The sequence below is a fragment of the Geotrypetes seraphini genome, chromosome 2, assembly GCF_902459505.1.
Source record: "Geotrypetes seraphini chromosome 2, aGeoSer1.1, whole genome shotgun sequence".
Taxonomy (NCBI): domain Eukaryota; kingdom Metazoa; phylum Chordata; class Amphibia; order Gymnophiona; family Dermophiidae; genus Geotrypetes; species Geotrypetes seraphini.
In genome coordinates, this window is record NC_047085.1 from 25,502,878 (window position 1) to 25,521,303 (window position 18,426).

General features: G+C 42.4%; 1 protein-coding gene across 3 annotated transcripts in view; it reads left to right on the forward strand.

Moving 5' to 3' along the window:
* COL22A1 (collagen type XXII alpha 1 chain) overlaps window positions 1-18,426 on the forward strand; it is a 766,089-nt gene that overhangs the window by 482,884 nt on the left and 264,779 nt on the right. For all 3 annotated transcript variants that reach the window (XM_033933743.1, XM_033933744.1, XM_033933745.1), the window contains exons 19-22: window positions 136-165; window positions 2,239-2,292; window positions 5,047-5,100; window positions 11,152-11,205. In XM_033933743.1, coding sequence (XP_033789634.1) covers window positions 136-165; window positions 2,239-2,292; window positions 5,047-5,100; window positions 11,152-11,205 — 192 coding nt within the window. The remainder of the gene's footprint in view (window positions 1-135; window positions 166-2,238; window positions 2,293-5,046; window positions 5,101-11,151; window positions 11,206-18,426) is intronic.

Sequence of the window (18,426 nt, forward strand, 5' to 3'; positions counted from 1 at the left end):
TATAATATAGAGACTGACAGAGACAGGTATATGCTAAGATCAGGTCTATCAAATCCTACTGACAAGGCAGCCATATAATTGGGAGGGTGGGAAGAAGCTTTTCCTTGAAATAACCATGTTATTTCTGCATTTCAGGTACATAAGGAAGGCCTGAAGGGAGACCAAGTAAGAGCCTGAAAATATTTTTTTTAAATTGATAAATACATGGAATTTGGGAAAGAAAAGCCAGAAAACAAAGAAATAAACTAATTTACCTAACAAAGGCTTAACTTTCAAAGTGTGTGTTATCATAGGTTTCAAATGGTAGAAATAGCCTCTTGACGATGTTTTTAATCGTAAGGGGGCATGGATCAACTGCTTTTCTTTGTCAAACCGAACATGATCAAAATTAATTATATCTAAAATGTACCATTTCCAGGGAGGATTGTCTCAGATTGGTAGGTTAGACTCTCAACTGGTACAGCTATGCAATGAAGCTACTAAGTAGTCGATTTAAAACAAACCAGAAAAAAATATTTCTTCACACGACGTGTAATGAAACTCTGAAATTCGTTGCCAGAGAATGTGGTGAAATCAGTTAAAACAGAAGTCCATAGGCCATTCTGGAGATGGCCTGGGGAAATCCACTGCTTATTCCTAGGATAAGCAGCATAAAATCTGTTTCACTAGGGATCTAGCTAAGTACTTGGGACCTGGGTTGACCACTGTTAGAAACATGATTCTGGGCTTGAAGGACCTTCGGTCTGTCCAAGTATGACAATTCTTATGAGTAGTGTCTATATTTACAGCTTCTTTTATTTCTTAACTATAAGGAATAGTAATTTTCAATAAGGTGGGGTTTGTGGTACAGTGGTTAGAGCTACAGCCTTGGCACCCTGAGCTTGTGGGTTCAAATCCCACACTGCTCCTTGTGACCCTGGACAAGTCACTTACGGCCTCTTTTACAAAGCCGTGCGGCAACAGCCCCGAAGCCCTTTAAATCTCTATGGGCTTCTGGGCCGTTAGCTACTTTCACCAAAAACATTTCACCATCCTTGAACAATCCATCATCCTATCCAAACTCGATTACTGTAATGCCATTTATTTATGCCTAACAAAAAAAAGTCTTCATAGACTCCAGCTTATCCAAAATACTACAGCCAAGCTGATTTTTGCAAAACGCAAATTTGATCACGTCTCCCCACTACTTACCAATCTTCACTGGCTCCCAGTACTTTCCAGAATTCATTTCAAATGCTCCTGTCTGGCTTTCAAGATCATTCATGGCATCCTTCCGCCCCTAATCACTCTATCCTTCATCGCCTCGACGCCTGCTACCACCAGATCCGCCCACAGACATAAACTATCCTTCCCCTCTCTACACGGTATCCTCTACGCAGGCAAACTGGGAAAATCCCTCCTCTCCAAAATCACGGGCCTTTGGAACGATCTCACTATCCCGCTGCGGAACCTGGGCTCCCTCCAATTATTCCGCAAACAACTGAAAACCTGGCTTTTTTCTAACATATAACATTTCTTCTCCTGTTTACATCCCCTCTATTCATATGCTCTTGTAAATCTTTCTCCTCTCTCTTCTTATATTTTTAAGCTTTGTAAACCGTGCCGAGCTCCACTTCCATGGAGATGATGCGGTATATAAACTTAAGGCTTAGTTTAGTTTAGTTTGAAAAGAGGCCGTTAATCCCCTACAGCCATTTCCTGATGGCGATCTGCACGGGGCAGGAGCGTAGGAAGATCGCTCCTGCCCCGAAAGCCCTCTAGACCACCAGGTAAGGCCGGGAAGGCGGCAGGGAGGTGGGGGTGGGTCAGAGCCAGATAATCGCGGTTTTTCGGCATTCACGGTCCGGCTCTGCCCGTATCCCCCGTGAGTGACGAGGGAGAAGTGTACAATAGGCTTTCCATGTCCCTAGAAAGATTACAATTTAAATGGCCTTTTTACAAAGCTTACCACCTATGAAATGAGTGGCACTTAAGGTTCACATGCTAACCTGTTTTAATGACCATGCACTAAAGGCAAAATTAGCATTTGGACATTAATTTTTAAATATAGGAAGTTTGGACCTTTTATCCCAGCGGTAAAAATGGCCTTAGTGCATAAGGTTGTCTAAGGCCACATTTTACTGCTGTTTGGTAAAAGGATCCCATAGTTATTAGTTGTTTTAAATGAAGGGAGGTTTTTTTTGTTTGTTTTTACTGCTCTTTGACTAAAGATAATATTTTCTCTCTTTGCTTTTAAAGGGAGCTCCTGGACCTCGTGGTCCACCGGGACCTATTGGACCTCCAGGGCCTCCAGTGAGTATATTTTTCTCCAGAAAGTTTTCTTATTTATTCTCCCCCAAATCAAAATTTCTATTCCAAGCAGATCCAGTCAGTAAGTTTCCCAAGTTGCTGAGGAAGATAGAAAGGAATGGAAAAAGCTTTCACAGGGACATAGTAGGACTGTTCCAGGGGCAGCCCTTGTGCTGCCTGGGAGAAGGAATCTCACCTGAAAAGGGATCATCACCTTGGTAATTTTTATAGAAACATTCTTTGACACATTTTTTGAATTTTTATAGAAGGCACTGGCGCTCATTTTCAAAACAGATGGATATCTCAAAATGGCAAAAAAAAAAAAAAAAGAATCAAGATCTGATCTCCTCCCTTCTTCTTCCTGAATGACATCCTCCCCCCCCCCCTCCCAATCAACCAGATCACACCTGCAACCTCCCTGGTGTCTAATGGGTTGCGAGTAGAACAGATCCCCAGTTGCTCCTGTCTCATCCAGTGCCATGTTCAAAATGGTGCTTGCAATGCCTAGCATTAGCCTGCAGTTGTACATCTAGAGGGTCAAACTGTCGTAGAAAGGTCTTTTGCGTCATTTTGTCCTGTGAGCCCAAATACTAGCAATTATTAGAAAAGGAATAGGAAATAATATTATAATGCCTCTGAATCACTCCGCGGTGTGACCTCACCTGGAGTATTATGTGCAATTCTGGTTACCGCATCTCTAAAAAGATACAGCAGAATTAGATGAGGGTCAAAGAAGGGCAACCAAAATGATTACGGGGGAAATTCTGTAAGAGGCGCCAAAAGACAGATGCCTAAATAAATACTGTATATACAGTACTCCCCCGATATTCGTGAGGGTTCCGTTCGAGGAACCCCCGTGAATCTTGAAAAACCGCAAATACGGTTTTCAGCGGGGGAGACAGGAGAGGACAGCCGGCAAGGCAGGAGAGAGCAGCCAGAGCGCCGGCGAGTGAAGGAAATCACTCACGGTATGCTCCGACCGCCTCTTCCTGCCCTAAAGTCGGGCCTCACCAATCAGGAGCTGCTTTGACACGCAGCTTCTGATTGGTGAGGCCCGACTATAGTGCAGGAAGAGGCGGTCGGAGCATACTGCGAGTGATTTCCTTCACTCGCCAGCACTCCGGCTGCTCTCCGGCTGCCCTCTCCTGCTCGGCCATTCGTGGTCAGAAAATACCGCAAATGACCAGGACCACAAATGACCGGGGGAGCACTGTACTCGAATGTAAACTGAGATTTGGGGACCAAAAAGCTGTAAATAGAAGCAGATAGAGGTGCAGAAAAATAAACGGAGAAAAGCTGAAAGGAAAAGGTTAAAAGTCAGAGATGGATGTAGGAGAGGAAGTGGAGAGAAAAGGTGCATAGACTGAAGACCCGGAAAGAAAATTAAGAAAGCACAGAAGGAAGCAGAAACTGGGATAAACATACATAAAACAGCCCGACAACAAAGGTGGAAAGAAATAATTTCATTTTTCATTTCATGAACAGAAAATTCAGTTTTACTGTAAATTGGCACTACTTTCTTTTTATTTTCCAAAGTGTAGAGTACTGTTTCTCTTTTTCTGGTGCTGCTACTACTATTAATTATTTCTATAGTGCAACCAGACGCACGCAACACTGCACAGAGTCACAAAGAGTAAGAAAACAGTCCCTGCTTGAAAGAGCTTACAATCTAAACAGACAGGATGTCATGGATAGAGTTAAGAGGAACGGTTAATCTACTGGCTGAGTTGAAGGGCAGAGGGGAGTACAGGGCAATCAAGCCATTGTGACATCACCGATGAGGTTGGCTCTTATTGGTGGAATGAGGCATTATGACATCACAATCTCAGCTCTGCTTCCCAAAGACTGAAACTCTTCACACTGCTACTACTATGAATTATTTCTATCGCGCTACTAGACGCACGCAGCGCTATACAGAGTCACAAAGAAGACAGTCCCTGCTCGAAAGAGCTTACAATCTAAACAGGATGTCATGGATACAGTTAAGGGGAACGGTTACTCTGCTGGCTGGGTTGGTGGGCAGTGGGGAGTACAGGACAATCAAGCCATTGTGACATCACTGATGAGGTTGGCTCTTATTGGTAGAATGAGGCATTATGACATCACAATCTCAGCTCTGCTTCCCAAAGACAAACAGGATGTCATGGATATAGTTAAGAGGAACGGTTAATCAGTGGGTTGGGTTTGGAGGGCAGAGGAGTAGGGTTAAGGATTGAAGACTATATCAAAAAGGTGGTTTTTCAGTCTGCTTTTAAACAAGGGAAGGGGCTTGATGAACAAACTGTATATGGCTTCTTGAGGTTTAAGTTTGATTTTTGTCTACATTTATTTAAGTTTGTAGTTGCGTTTTCCTATGTAGGGGCCTTGTTGTGAATATGTTAGCTTTAGGATATATGCACCACAGATATTTGTATGATGTAATTAGTGACTTACGAGATAGCTGATGGGGAGGGAGGGTGAACAGTCTTTATAGATTGGCTCACCATGATCACCTACATTTCGAGTGAACCTTTTTTCCCCCTTTTTGGAGGGAAAAAAAAGGATACCTCAGTTTATATTCGGATCAGTTTATATTCCTATGAGCGTCAGAGCTTTTACTCAGCTTATAAAAAGAGGACCTTGCCAATGACCTTGGCATCCATTCTTCCAAAAATTAGTATTGCTCCACTGATTCAAAAACTGTTCTCATCCTTCATCATAAAATGTTAATTAGCAGATCATTTATATGCTTTTTTTTTTTTTTTTTTTTTTCCAAAGGGTCAAGATGGGCTAGAAGGCAAGAGTGGACTCCCTGGTCTGCAAGGTCAGAGGGTGAGTATATATTTACCTCAGTAGTTTAATTCTAAATTTCTTCAAAAATGAATACAAATTAAAGGCCACGCAAATCAATTTAAAAAGACTCTCCAGTGTTTAATCAATCGGCTAAACGCCAAATCGGCGTTTAGCTGATTGATTAAACCCTGGAGAGTCTTTTTGAATTGATTTCTGTGTTGTTTTCCTCCACTCTTCCTATTACAAAAAGTACGAATGAAAGGCCTACATTAAAAATGGCAAATTAGAAGGCCCTGAGATCATTTTCTCTTTAGAAACAAGATTTAGTTTTTAAAATGGAGCGGGCAATAGCCATACAGCAGGGGCACTTTAAGAAATTTAGGGATGTATGGGAGCCATTAGCAAAATATTGTACAGAAATGAATATTATTTTTTCACCCTTTGTTCATACACGGCCAGGGTGGGGGTGGGGATACTTTATGGGTTTTTTTTTTTAATGCATAAGAACAATTGTTGGGTATAAGGGGGGAGGGTTTCATGTGATTTAGACTTGGATGGAATATTAAGTGATGTTAAAGTGTAAAGTGATTGTATCTTATGTTGCACTTATTGAAAGTTTTAAAAATGAATAAAGAATTTTTTTTTTTAAACCCTGATGTTTCACATTTAAAGAATTTTGCAAATGTGAATATAGACTTGGGAATATATATATATTTTTTTAAAAAGATGTTGCCTTTTACTTTGTCATGGGCAGAGCAATTTACAAAAGAAACCCAACTGAATCCCTTGTTTTGAACTCTGGGTAGTCACAGAGATAAACGTAGATCAAATAGGACGCTGGCTAGTGTAGAAATTTCGCTCGGCTATCCCAGCTTCAACGAAACAACAAAATACATCAAAACAAAGAAAACGGAGAAACATGAAGGCAGATAAAGACCATATGGCCTACGTAGTCTGCTTCACCATGCCATCTGCTATCCCCTACTCTCCGAGTGCTTTGTAATCACAATATGAAACCCAAACTGAATTTTCAAAGGGAAACTCAATGGTGAGTTTCCTTTTGAAATTTTTGCTTTCAGGCCCTACCCATGGGTTTCCTTTTCCCTTCATGATGGGCATTCTAAATAAGTCCTGGTTTCCAGGACTGAGAATAAATCAGTCTTGTTTTTTTCCTGTCAGTATCCCGGTACTAGCTGTAAGAAGTTTTTTTTAGTTTGGTGGGGGTTTTATTATGTTTGTGATAACCTAATAGAGAAGTTTTTTTCCCCCCCCAGTTGGCACCTTCAATTGCCAAATGTTTCACAGAACAAAGTAGATAAAAGCCCTTTTCATTTAAAAAGTTAATTCTAATGACGATTAATTGATTTGCAAGGATCAATTAGGTAGAAAGCAGAACAGAGTTGAAAAGTATTTGGTTTGAAAGGGATAGATAGATATATTTTCTCAGTGTTACTTAAACAATTGTCCCTCTGAAATCAGGAAAAAAAAAAACACCTTTCCATTTTATACTCTGGTCTTAAGAACTGATTTCAAGTTGTTGAATTTTTTTTTTGTAAAATCTGATATATGAATTTTAATCTTATCCAAAAAGTGGGATGAGGGGATTCAGGTTTTCACTTTTTTTTTTACCTATGGAAAAAAAGTCTTTATCGAATCAAGTTTCAAGTTTATTAACGTTTTGATTTACGCGCAATATCAAATATTTTCAATGCGTATCACAAAAATAAAATTGGGAGCTAAATAAAATCATTTGAACAATAGACATAAAAACATATCCATAGACGATTACCGTATTTTCTCGCATATAACGCGCGCGTTATACGTGGTTTTTACAAACCGCGCATACCCTTGCGCGTTATACGTGTGAGCGCGTTGTACAAAATTTTTTTTACATAGTTTCCCCCCCCGACGCCCGATTCATCACCCAGAAGGAGCGCTCGCACTCCCACCCCAAAGGACCGCTCGCACCCCCACCCGAAGGACCGCTCGCACCCCCACAGCCTCCCCCCCTCCCCCATGGAGAAGCTGTCTACCTTGTTTCCGGATGCCAGCCCAGCTGCTTCCTCTGCCGGCGGTCCTGCCCCTTCTCAGAGCCCTGTGCTGCGCTGCTTCCTCTTCAGGCGGTCCCGCCCTTTCTTTGATGTCAGAGAAAGGACGGGACCGCCGGAAGAAAAAGCAGCACAGCAGGGCTCAGAGAAGGGGCGGGACCGCTGGCAGAGGAAACAGCTGGGCTCGCTGGCATCCGGAAACAAGGTAGACAGCTTCTCCATGGGGGAGGGGGGTGAGGCTGAGGGGGTGCGAGCGGTTCTTCGGGTGGGGGTGCGAGCAGTCCTTCGGGGTGGGAGTGCGAGCGCTCCTTCGGGGTGGGGGTGCGAGCGGTCCTTCGGGGTGGGGGTGCGAGCGGTCCTGCGGGGGGGTGAATTGGACGTCGGGGGGGGACATCAGGCTTTCAGGGTAGGGACAGGACTTCAAGGAGGAAAGAAGAGTCGGGGCGGGCGAAAACAGAGTCAGGGTCTCCAGAGGAGAGTCGGGGCGGACGAAAGGAGAGTCGGGCAGCATGCGCGGTATATGGGTGTGCGCGGTATATAAAAATTTATGTACATAAATATGTGTTTTTTGCGCGTTATACCCGTGTGCGCGTTTTACACGGGTGCGCGTTATCTATGTGAAAATACGGTAATGCCGGGAGAAATCACTCCAGCAGCTGGGATTCTCGAATAAGCAATGATCGAATAACAGATTCAGAAATTCAGATGCTTTCCTGCTTGTCACACCGAAACCTCATCTATTTCCGCAGCCCCACTAACTACTTACAAAGATGTGCTATACACTTTGGGGGTTCTGCTACAGGAACTCGAGCGTTCTCATTGAGCTTGAGTCCTGTGAGGTTAATGTCTTAAAGAGAAATCATGAATGGCAAACCACAAAGGTTAAAAAATTCAGCATTGTGACTTGTTTGATCTCCAATATCCTTTTGTGGTATTCTCTGCAACCGCTCACCCTGTGCAGGCTTTTCTGTAGGGTACATACAGAGTATAGAATCAAGTAGAATTAGGAAGATGAAACTAGATGTATAAAATGAGTGCATAAGATATGCAAAGCTCGTAATTTAGTGGCAGGCTATCTGAAAGGAGTTTTTGGGAAAAGTATATAGACTCTGATACAATGGAAAGGGTGACGGGACAAAAGCGAGCGAGACTTCGGCACGCTGACATTGCAGCGCAGACAGTTCGGCGCAAGACCCCAGCGCGCCGCCTAAAAAGTTACTTTTAAAGAGCTCCGACGGGGGGGGGGATGTGGGGGGCAGCGCAAAGAGTATGAAGTAAACTGGGAGGGTTCCCCACTCACACCCCGCATTGGAACTCTTTAAAAGTAACTTTTTAGGCATCGCGCTGGGGTCTTGCGCCGATTTGTCTGCACTGCAATGTCGGCGCGCCGAAGTCCCGCGCGTGAATGACTATGAACCATAGAAAGTGCTGATCCTCTCATGTCATCTTCAGGGTTACGGTACACTGCAGAAGTTGGATCCAGAACTAGAACAGCTTATAGAGGGATCCCAGAGGTTGAGGTCATCTGCGTAGGAGAAGGTGTGAACAGGGGGATCGGCGATATGTTTGACAAAGGCACTCACGTAGACATTGAATAATGATGGTGACAGAGGGGAGCTTTGAGGGATGTCAAAGAACGCCTCCCAAAGCTGCGATTTCCTTTGGCCCCTCCTTCATAAGTTTTTGTTCGAGAATTCCGTGAACCATTTTCTCACTTTATCGTGTACTCCTAACTCTTCTGGCTACAGGAGCAATAGTGAGTGGTCCACTGGGTCGAAGGCTGCAGAGATGTTGAATTGTAAGAGGACTGTTTGCTTGCCTTTGCTCAAACTAGATCTAGAATCAGAAAAAGAAAAGTAAATATTGAAGAACTAAGGCCAGCACTGGGCAGACTTGCACGGTCTGTGTCTGTGTATGGCCGTATGGTGGGGGATGGGCTGGGGAGGGCTTCAATGGCTGGGATGGTGTAGATGGGCTGGAGTGAGCTTTGATAGAGACTTCAGTAGTTGGAACCCAAGCACAGTACCGGGCAGAGCTTTGGAGTCTTGCCCAGAAATAGCTAAGAAGAAAACAATTTAAAAAAAATTAAATTGAATCAGGTTGGGCAGACTGGATGGACCATTCGGGTCTTTAACTGCTGTCATCTACTATGTTACTATGTTTTTTTCTGAAAAATATCTATATAGAAAGAAAAAAAAAACCCAACCCTACTTAAAGTATACATTATATTATTGCTCAAATGACTTAATTTCAGTACTTGAGTCTCTGGCACTCCTGTGTAGTACCAGTCATTCAAGCTAATAGAAGCTGAACATTTTTTTCTCCTTTCTTTCTAAATTTTTTTATCCCTCCTGCAATCTCAAAGAGCGGTAGCAACACTAGTCGATGGTAGACTATCCACAAACAGAGCCGCTGCAGTCACTTCATAAAAAAGTTTGTTTGTCCATCATGTATTACTCTGAGGCATGCAGGGTAAAGCAAGGCAAAGCGGACATGCATTTTGATAAGTTGTGCACACAGTGGTGAGAAAGCCCTCCTGGCCTGGGACACATTAATAGAGTAGTCCTTAAAGCACAAAATGGGTTTATTGTCATGCATCCAGGTGTTCCCTTTTCGCAGTGCCTGCGGAATTTCATCTTTATGGCAATAATTTAGAACTTTAAAGTTTACCACTCACAGACTTGCAGTGTATTCCTGTTTTTGTCCCAAGCAGTGGGCCTTTTCAATCTGGACCTGGCCCACTGACTCAGTAAAATGGAGGGAAGAAACAAACCAGGTTTCCAGGAAAACCCAAAAGATTACGATCTAGCACAGATTCTGAAAGATCTACCAGCCACAAGTTATTGTGCCTGGATCTGTTCTCCAGGTCCTCTAGCTCAGTGGTCCCCAACCCTGTCCTGGAGGACCAGGCCAATCGGGTTTTCAGGATAGCCCTAATGAATATGCATGGAGCAGATTTTCATACTTCCATTATATGTAAATCTCTCTCATGCATATTCATTAGGGCTAGCCTGAAAATCCAATTGGCCTGGTGGTTCTCCAGGACAGGGTTGGGGACCGCTGCTCTAGTTTATCCTCCAAGGATTTTATGGTGGCATAGCAGTTTTATCCTGTACTAAAGAGAGGACCATATCCTCTACTTCCCCTACTTGGTGCTGTGTACCCCGCAGATCTGTTGTAACTGTCGTAAAATGTTGTTCTATGCCATCTAATTTATCTAGGATAAGCTGTAGTTGCTTCCCCAAAGAGTGTTCCAATGCAGCTTTTACCTCCGATGTGATTTCTGCTGCCCACTCTGACTCGGGGACAGCCTTGTCCACCATCTTGAATTCCCTGATGTGGCTTTGTTCTTTATTTTTCTTTGCTAATTCTGAAGCCATCTGCCCTCTGCTCCTCCAATGATTCTTCACCTCCTCAGTGTTTCAACGACCCTCCGGTGTACTTCCCTTAAGGTTGGGGGTTGAAACGCTGGAAATTTTGCAGGTAATAGCAAGGGACTTGGGAGCAACGAGCTATTGTGACCTCACTGCTGCATAGCCCCACCAGAAGTCCCATGTACAACCTTTGCTTGTTGGTAATGTTCATATAAGACAAGGAATGCTGATAATCTAGGGCAGTTGTATGCACTGCTGGTCCTTGAGAGCCACCAAAGGGCCAGGATTTCCAAATGAATATGCATGAGGCAGATGTATTTGCATAAAATAGAGGTAGTATATATGCAAATCTCTCTCATGTAGGATCTAGCACATTTTCAGTAATAGTTCCAGAATGCTGAAAAAAACCATTTTTTTGGGTCGAACCAAATCTACAGCCCTTTCATAAGAAGATAAAACTGTTCTCTTTTCTGTACTGAAGGTTTACCTTGTAGATGAAAGTGAAGAAATGTGCTCCTTTGTTGTATATCAAATTTATAAAACCACTTTTCTCTTATTATTTGCTTTCAATGAACATCAGGACGGTAATATAAATTTTTTTATAAATAAATAAATGCATTTTATTTGTTTCTTATGGTTAATTTCTGGTTATCTGCTTTGCTACACAGGGCAAGAAAGGGGAAGATGGCCTTCAAGGAGCTAATGGAGTACCAGGTCTTCCAGTAAGTAAAACTTTTCCTATTTAGATCAAATGGATTTGAGTTTCCAATAGATATAAATGATCCAATTCACTAAATGGTGCCCAAAGTTAGAATCCATTAAAATCTGCACTAAGCATCAATTCTGTAAAGGTCACTTAGTGCCAGTGACGTACAAGTGGGGGGGGGGAGGTCTGCCCTGGGTGCAGCCCATAAGGGGGGGTGTTCCAAGGGTGGGTGTCATAGTCGGGAACGTCTTCACCTTCCGGCAGAGGCAACGGCAGCCTTCACAACTCATTGCTGTGCTGGCATCGGGCCTTCCTCTCTGCTGGGTCCTGCGTTTGTGGACGCAGGAAGCAAGAAGTATGCAGGACCAGCAGACAGAAAGGCCCAATACCGGCAAGAGCAGTGTGTTGTGAAGGCTATGCTGCTAATGGGGAGGGGGGTGACAAAGAGTGAGAGAGGGAGGGAGGTACCCATCAGGGGAAGGGAAGGAGGAGAGGAATGCTGCACCCGATTGAGGGGGAAGGAGAAGGAAGACCAGGGAAGGGAGAGGAAAGATAGATGCCAGACCATGGGGAAGGGAGGGAGGGGAAAGGAGATGCCAGACCATAAAGGGGGAGGGGGAGATGCAAGTGCATGGGGGAGGAAGGAAGGGAGGGAAACAGAGATGCCAGATGATGGGGAAAGGAGGGAAGGAGGAAAAGGAAGGAGAAGAGATATCAGAGCATGGAGGGGATGGGCAAGGGGGGAGATGGAAGAGAAGGAGAGGAGGGAGATATCAGGGCATGTGGGGGAGGGAAGGGAAGAAGACAGAGATACCAGACCATGGGGTGGGGTGGGAAGGAAGGAAGGAAGGATTAAGTAGGTACTTACACAATTTCCCCAGAGTATGCTGAGGTGTTTGGATAGATTCTCTTTTATCCATGAAGGATCAGGTTTTATCTCTCATTAAATCTGCTTTTGAGTAGATTTAAACCAATCCTGTCGTCATATGATTTTCATCTTGTAATTCAGAGTGTTGTATTGAAAAGTTTGGATTATTGTAATGCATTGTATTTGGGTATGTCATCATCTAAATGTAGATCTTTTCAAGTGGTTCAGAATGCTGCAGTACATTTAATCTTTGGTGGCAGTAAATTTGAACATGTGACATCTTTACTACAAAAACTGCATTGGCTAACTTTTAAATCTCGAGTAGTGTTTAAGGTGTTGATATTGATTTTTCAAGCAATTCATGGTATTTTGAACATTCTGTGAAATTACATCAGCCCCGTCGATCCTTAAGATCGGAGAACACCATGGGGCTCATAATCGAAACCTTGAGCTGACCAAAAACCCTCCTAAGTCGGCACTTGGAGGTCCTAATAGTTGGGATGACCAAATGTCAATATTTGAAACCCACTTTCTGGACATCCAGCAGGACGTCTAAGCCACTTTGCATCCAGAGCTCAAAAGGAGCATGTTGGGAGGCGTGTTACGGGCGGGCATTAGGTGCAGCGATAATCAAAACTTTCCCAGGATGTCCTTAATAGAACTTAGACGCCCGGAATTAGACCTGTTTTAGATGCGTCTAAGTGCCCCAAAGGTACTCAAACTGACCAAATGACCACTGCATGCCTTAAGGTGTGATTCCCCCCTCCCCACACACACACTCCCCTAATATTCACAGACCCCCCTCACCCCCAAAATATCCTATTTAAAGAGTGCATACCTGTCTGTAGAACAGCAGCATCTGGTATGGAAAAGCCTAGTAGAGCATCACACAGATGTCTTAAGTAGCCTGGTGGACGGGATAGTGAACCATAAGCCCATAAGCCACTCTAACCACTACATTCATGGCGGAAAGTGTGAGTCCACTAAAACCCACAAAAATCCTACTCTACTTCCATATAGATGCCACCTGCAGCCGTAAGGGCTATTGGGGTGGAATACAGGGTAGAGTAGGTTTGGGGGGAGTTTTGGAGTGCTCAGCATACATTGTAAGAGGGTTTTGATGAGATGTACTTCTGGCACTCATTATGTAAAGTTCACAGCAGTGCCCTCAAAGGTGTTGACATGTCTGTGTGGCCAGTCCATTGCAATGCTAGTCCCTCCCGCGGCCAAATGGTCTGCATTTGGACGTTTGGAGCTTAGACGCATCTGTGGTCGAAAATGCTGCATAAAGTTAGAAGTCTTGTCGGACAAGACGTCCAAGTAAGCGATTTTGTTTTTTTTAAAACGTTCAAAAATGGCTGGCTTTTCATATCTGACTTTGGACATCTAGCGGGAAACATCGACAGTTGGACTTAGACACACTGTCGAAAATGCCCCTCCACATGTTTATCTTTTGATGAGTTACGGCACGTGAGGTATGTTAGTACCAGAGCTATGGCTATTTCAGTGGCAGGGGTGAAGTTTTGGAATAATCTGGTTGAACTAAGGAGAATGAATAATAATTTTCAGAGTTTAAAAAATTATTTAAAACATCTCTTTTTATAGAAGCTTTTTAAGTGGTTAAGATGCAGTGACTGAAGGAATGAAGTGATTAATGGAAATGTTATATGTATATTCTTTTGTTTTATTGTGTTTTATACTCTTTTTGGGTGTTTTTATCTTATGATTATATTCAGGGGGGTCTGTAATCTGCTTAGGTATAAGTGGAATATAACTTTTTAAAATAAATAAATATCTATAGGCACTAAGAAAACTTATGACCTGATATTCAGCGGCACTCATTGAGCACGGATAATGAGACACCAGCGCATAAAGCTGCAGTTGACAATTAAGCTGCTAGCTTTCACTCAAGGTATACAAAATAACAAAACCATGGAAATGACGCATAACACAAGGTTTACCAAAATAATTATTTATTGCTTTTATTTTTCCATCATGGACCTCAAAAGGCTAGTTGCATTAGCGGGAGGTCGTTATAGTTGCCAAAATGCTGGCCTTCTGATAATGATCTCAACCCGATACTTTGAAGCTCCCCAATATATACCTTCAGTCCAGTTTGACATCATTGGCCGTCAGCCAATCCAACTAAGAGAGGTAATCCTTAAATTTGGACAAAGAACTTTTCTTTAACATGTTTAAAAATTTCAGAAATCATATTTGTTTGTTTACATTCATCCTTGAATATACATTAACATTTTATAACATATTCAATATTCTTTTTGTCCTTCTCAAAACTTATTTTAGACAGTTTGTCTATGTATCAGGCAAGCTGCTGAAATGTTCTCAGCCTTATCCTGGAGGAGGGGTACTCCCTCCTCCTGCTTTGAACAACTGAGTTTCATGGTACACCTACACAGTCCTAAGTGTGGGCTTCCAATGCCCCCTTTCCTATGCTGGAAACTAGTACAGCAGTTTCTGACTCTAATTATTTCCAGATGTTGCTTTAGGATTTTTCCTTAGTGTTCCTTATATAAAACATTTCACTTTAAGTACAAATTCTTTCATCCATCCATTCATTCGTTCTTTCGGGGCCCCTTCCATACATTCATAACATATTTCATTCATATTTAATGCATGTTATATCTCAGATTGGGATACGTAATCTAATATGCTCTTCCTAACCAGCCTAAGGCACATCTGGTATCAATTAGACCACGAGGGAAGCTCAAGGCGGGCAAAAACCTGAACAAAAACTAGGGATATAGGCTGAACACAAAATGGAGTAAAGCCAAGCAGAAGACACAGAAAAACAGAGAACAAAATGGAGTCACTACCTCAAGATGGAGTTCAGGAATAACCTGATTTCCACTATGATCTGGCTTAATAGCAAAATACATAAAAATAATATTATTATGCTTTTCCTTAATTAATCTGTAGTGTGTTTTTCTGGCCTTGGCTACATCCATATTCAGATTTTTATTCACCAATTTTTCGTACGCTTCTATTGGGTGTGGCCTTAACTAACACATATGCTTGTATCTAACTAGAGTTATCTAGAATCACACGAAAAGCAGGCACTTTTGTAGAAAAACTCCACAAAATACTGCACTATCATGTCCTGACATCCATTCCATTACCGTCCCATAGACATCGCCCCCTACTGGCCACGAGCTACTACCAGGCAGCAGTGCTCCTCCTCAGACAGATGCCACTAAGAGGGGCCACATCTGGATTTTCAGTGGCATTATCTAGAAGATATCTGTAGACCATCCCAGTGCTTTTTGGATAGTGTTGGGACGGTCCAGGAGCAGAGTTGAGAGGAGCCAGGAATTGTGCAGGCCCTGCTGATATTCAGCAATGGCTCCCAGATAGTTACCCAGTTAACCTAAGACAGGAGCTGGGTAGCTTGCTAGGTACTGCCTATGCCTCTGATTGGGGAGTGAGTAAATGGTGTCTGGGTTCTCCTTGGTCTGGTTGAGTTGTTCCGGGTAATGCGATCGTTCATGTAGGTTGGGCCATCGCCTTTCAGGGCTTTGAATAGTAGACTGCAAAATTTGAATAGTATTCGTGCTTTTATTGGGAACCAGTGTGTGTCTAGGTAAGCAGTGGTGATGTAGTCATACTTCTTCAGTGAATAGATCAGTTTGAGAGCTGTATTTTGTACTATTTGTAATTGTTTTATCATGACTGTGGGGCAGGGTAGGTAAAGGATGTTGCAGTAGTCTAGAAGTCCCAGGACTAAGGACTGGACCAGGAGTTGGAATTGTTTTTTTATTGAATAATTTTTGGATTTGTCTTCAGTTTTGCATGACTGCAAAGGATTTTTAGTAGTTTTAGGGTGGGTTTAATGGGGTGTGTGATAGAGTTTATTTCTAAGTTTGTTATGGTTAGGATTTTGTCCTTTTCGAGAAGTAGGAATTTTGTTTTGTCTGGGTTCAGCTTTAGTTTTGTTCTTTCATCCATTTTGCCACTGTTTCTAATGTTCTGTGCAGTATGTCTGTTGTGGAGAGGGTTGGTTGGTCGAAAGGAAGGAGGATGGTGATGTCATCTGTGTAGCTGTATGGTGTTATACCTAGTTTGTTCAAGCAGGTACTGAGGGAGGTAATGTAGAGGCTGAAAAGCATTGGAGATAGAGGAGACCCTTGGGGTACGCCACAGCGGTTGGACCAGGATTTTGATTTTTCTTTGTTTGTCTTTACTCTGTAGGTCCTGGATTGTAGGAATCCTTGAAAACATGTGTGAACCCCATCTATGGTTCCTATTGCTTCCAATATTTGTAGTAGGATGTCATAGAAACATAGAAACATGATAGCAGATAAAGGCCAGATGGCCCATCTAGTCTGCCCATCCACAGTAACCATTATCTCTTTCTCTCTCCAAGAGATCCCATGTGCTTATCCCAGGCCCTTTTGAATTCAGACACAATCTCTGTCTCCACCACCTCTTCTGAGAGACTGTTCCATGCATCTACCACCCTTTCTGTAAAAAAGTATTTCCTTAGATTACTCCGGAGCCTATCACCGCTTCACTTCATCCTATGCTCTCTCATTGCAGTTTCCTTTCAAATGAAAGAGACTCGACTCATGTGCATTTACAATATGTAGGAATTTAAATGTCTCTATCACATCTCCCCTCTCCCGCCTTTCCTACAAAGTATACAGATTGAGATCTTTAAATCTGTCCCCATACTCCTTATGATGAAGACCACATTTTAGTAGCCTTTCTCTGGACTGACTCCATCCTTTTTATATCTTTTTGAAGGTGCAGCCTCCAGAATTGTACACAATATTCTAAATGAGGTCTCACCAAAGTCTTATACAGAGGCATCAATACTTCCTTTTTCCTACTGGTCATACCTCTTCCTATGCACCCTAGCATTCTTCTAGCTTTCGCCATCACCTTTTCAACCTATTTGGCCACCTTAAGATCATCACATACAATCACACCAAGTCTTGCTCTTTTGTCTTGCACATAAGTTCTTCACCTCCTAAACGGTACCGTTCCCATGGGTTTTTGCACCCATATTCGTGTAGTTTTTCAATAACATTCCCTATGTGCGGGTGAGCATTGTCGTAAAGAATGAGTGGCCCAGCCAAGACCAACTGAGGTTGGGTTTTGTGCATTTTTCTGCACATTTTTGCAAAAAATCATGATAATACACTGCTGTGACAGTTCTTCCACATGGAACTTTGTCTATGATGATGATGTCTTCATGATAATAAGCAAAAATCATCATTTGTTTGACTTTTGATTGAGCTCATCGAAATTTTTTTGGTCATGGAGAAGATGGAGCTCTCCACTCGTCACTGAAAAACTATATAAATACAGCTGGGAGGTGTTACCTCATGTTCCCTACAGTCCAGACATGAGTCCACCAGACTTCAACCTTTTTCCAAAGTTGAAACAACCTATGCGTGGACATTGTTTTGCATCTGTGGAAGAGCTTTCTTCCGGTACCCGAGCCATTCGACAACTGAACTAAAACGTTGTCTTGGATGGAATAATGAAGCTTCCCGGACATTGGGTCTCGGTCATTGCAAAGCAGGGAGACTATATTGAAGGACTGTAAAGAAATACTTGAAAAAAACCATGTAAATTAAAAAAAATAGTATACATTATTTATAAAATGACCCTTGTACATTAATCAACCACATTAATAAAAGATAAAAGAACATCTCTCATTACAAAAAGAACCTAGGGAAAAACCATACAACCTTAGCTACTAGCTACTTTGGTATTAATATTCATATTGACTATCTTTGGGACATTGCTGTGAACAAGGCTGCCCTGGAACTTCATTCAATAAGATAAGTTGCTCTGCATTTCATATTCTGCTCTTTTCACTGGTTTTCAGCATTATATCTGCTTAATTTCTCTTCTCCTCCCTGTTTCTTACTAAAAAAAAATATAAAAAAGCACAAAAAAATAAATCCTTCTCTTTCCTCTGTTAAATCTTATTTCCTCTTCCTGCATTTTTGTTTAAAATACTGTGTTTTAGGTGGTATAGAGCCTATATTTCTGGTGCCTGTGGCTCAGGGTGACTAAAGTAGGGAAAATCCTGTTATAAATCCTGTGTTTTAGGGTAGCACTGATAGAACCTGCATTTTTGTTTAAAATACTGTGTTTTAGGTGGTATAGAGCCTATATTTCTGCCTTACTAGTAGTCTTACTTATAGTCCCACCAACCCCAGGGACCACTATTCATATATAGAGACCCATATAATCAGGACTACTCAAATCAAGTCACTTCACAACCAATCAAGATGACCTTTATTCTATGCAATCACTGTGGTGCTTTAATTCCAAGACATACTATTTGGAGGCTTAAGGCTTGCCCCATCTGTCTTCAACTTGCCAGTATTAAGGAGG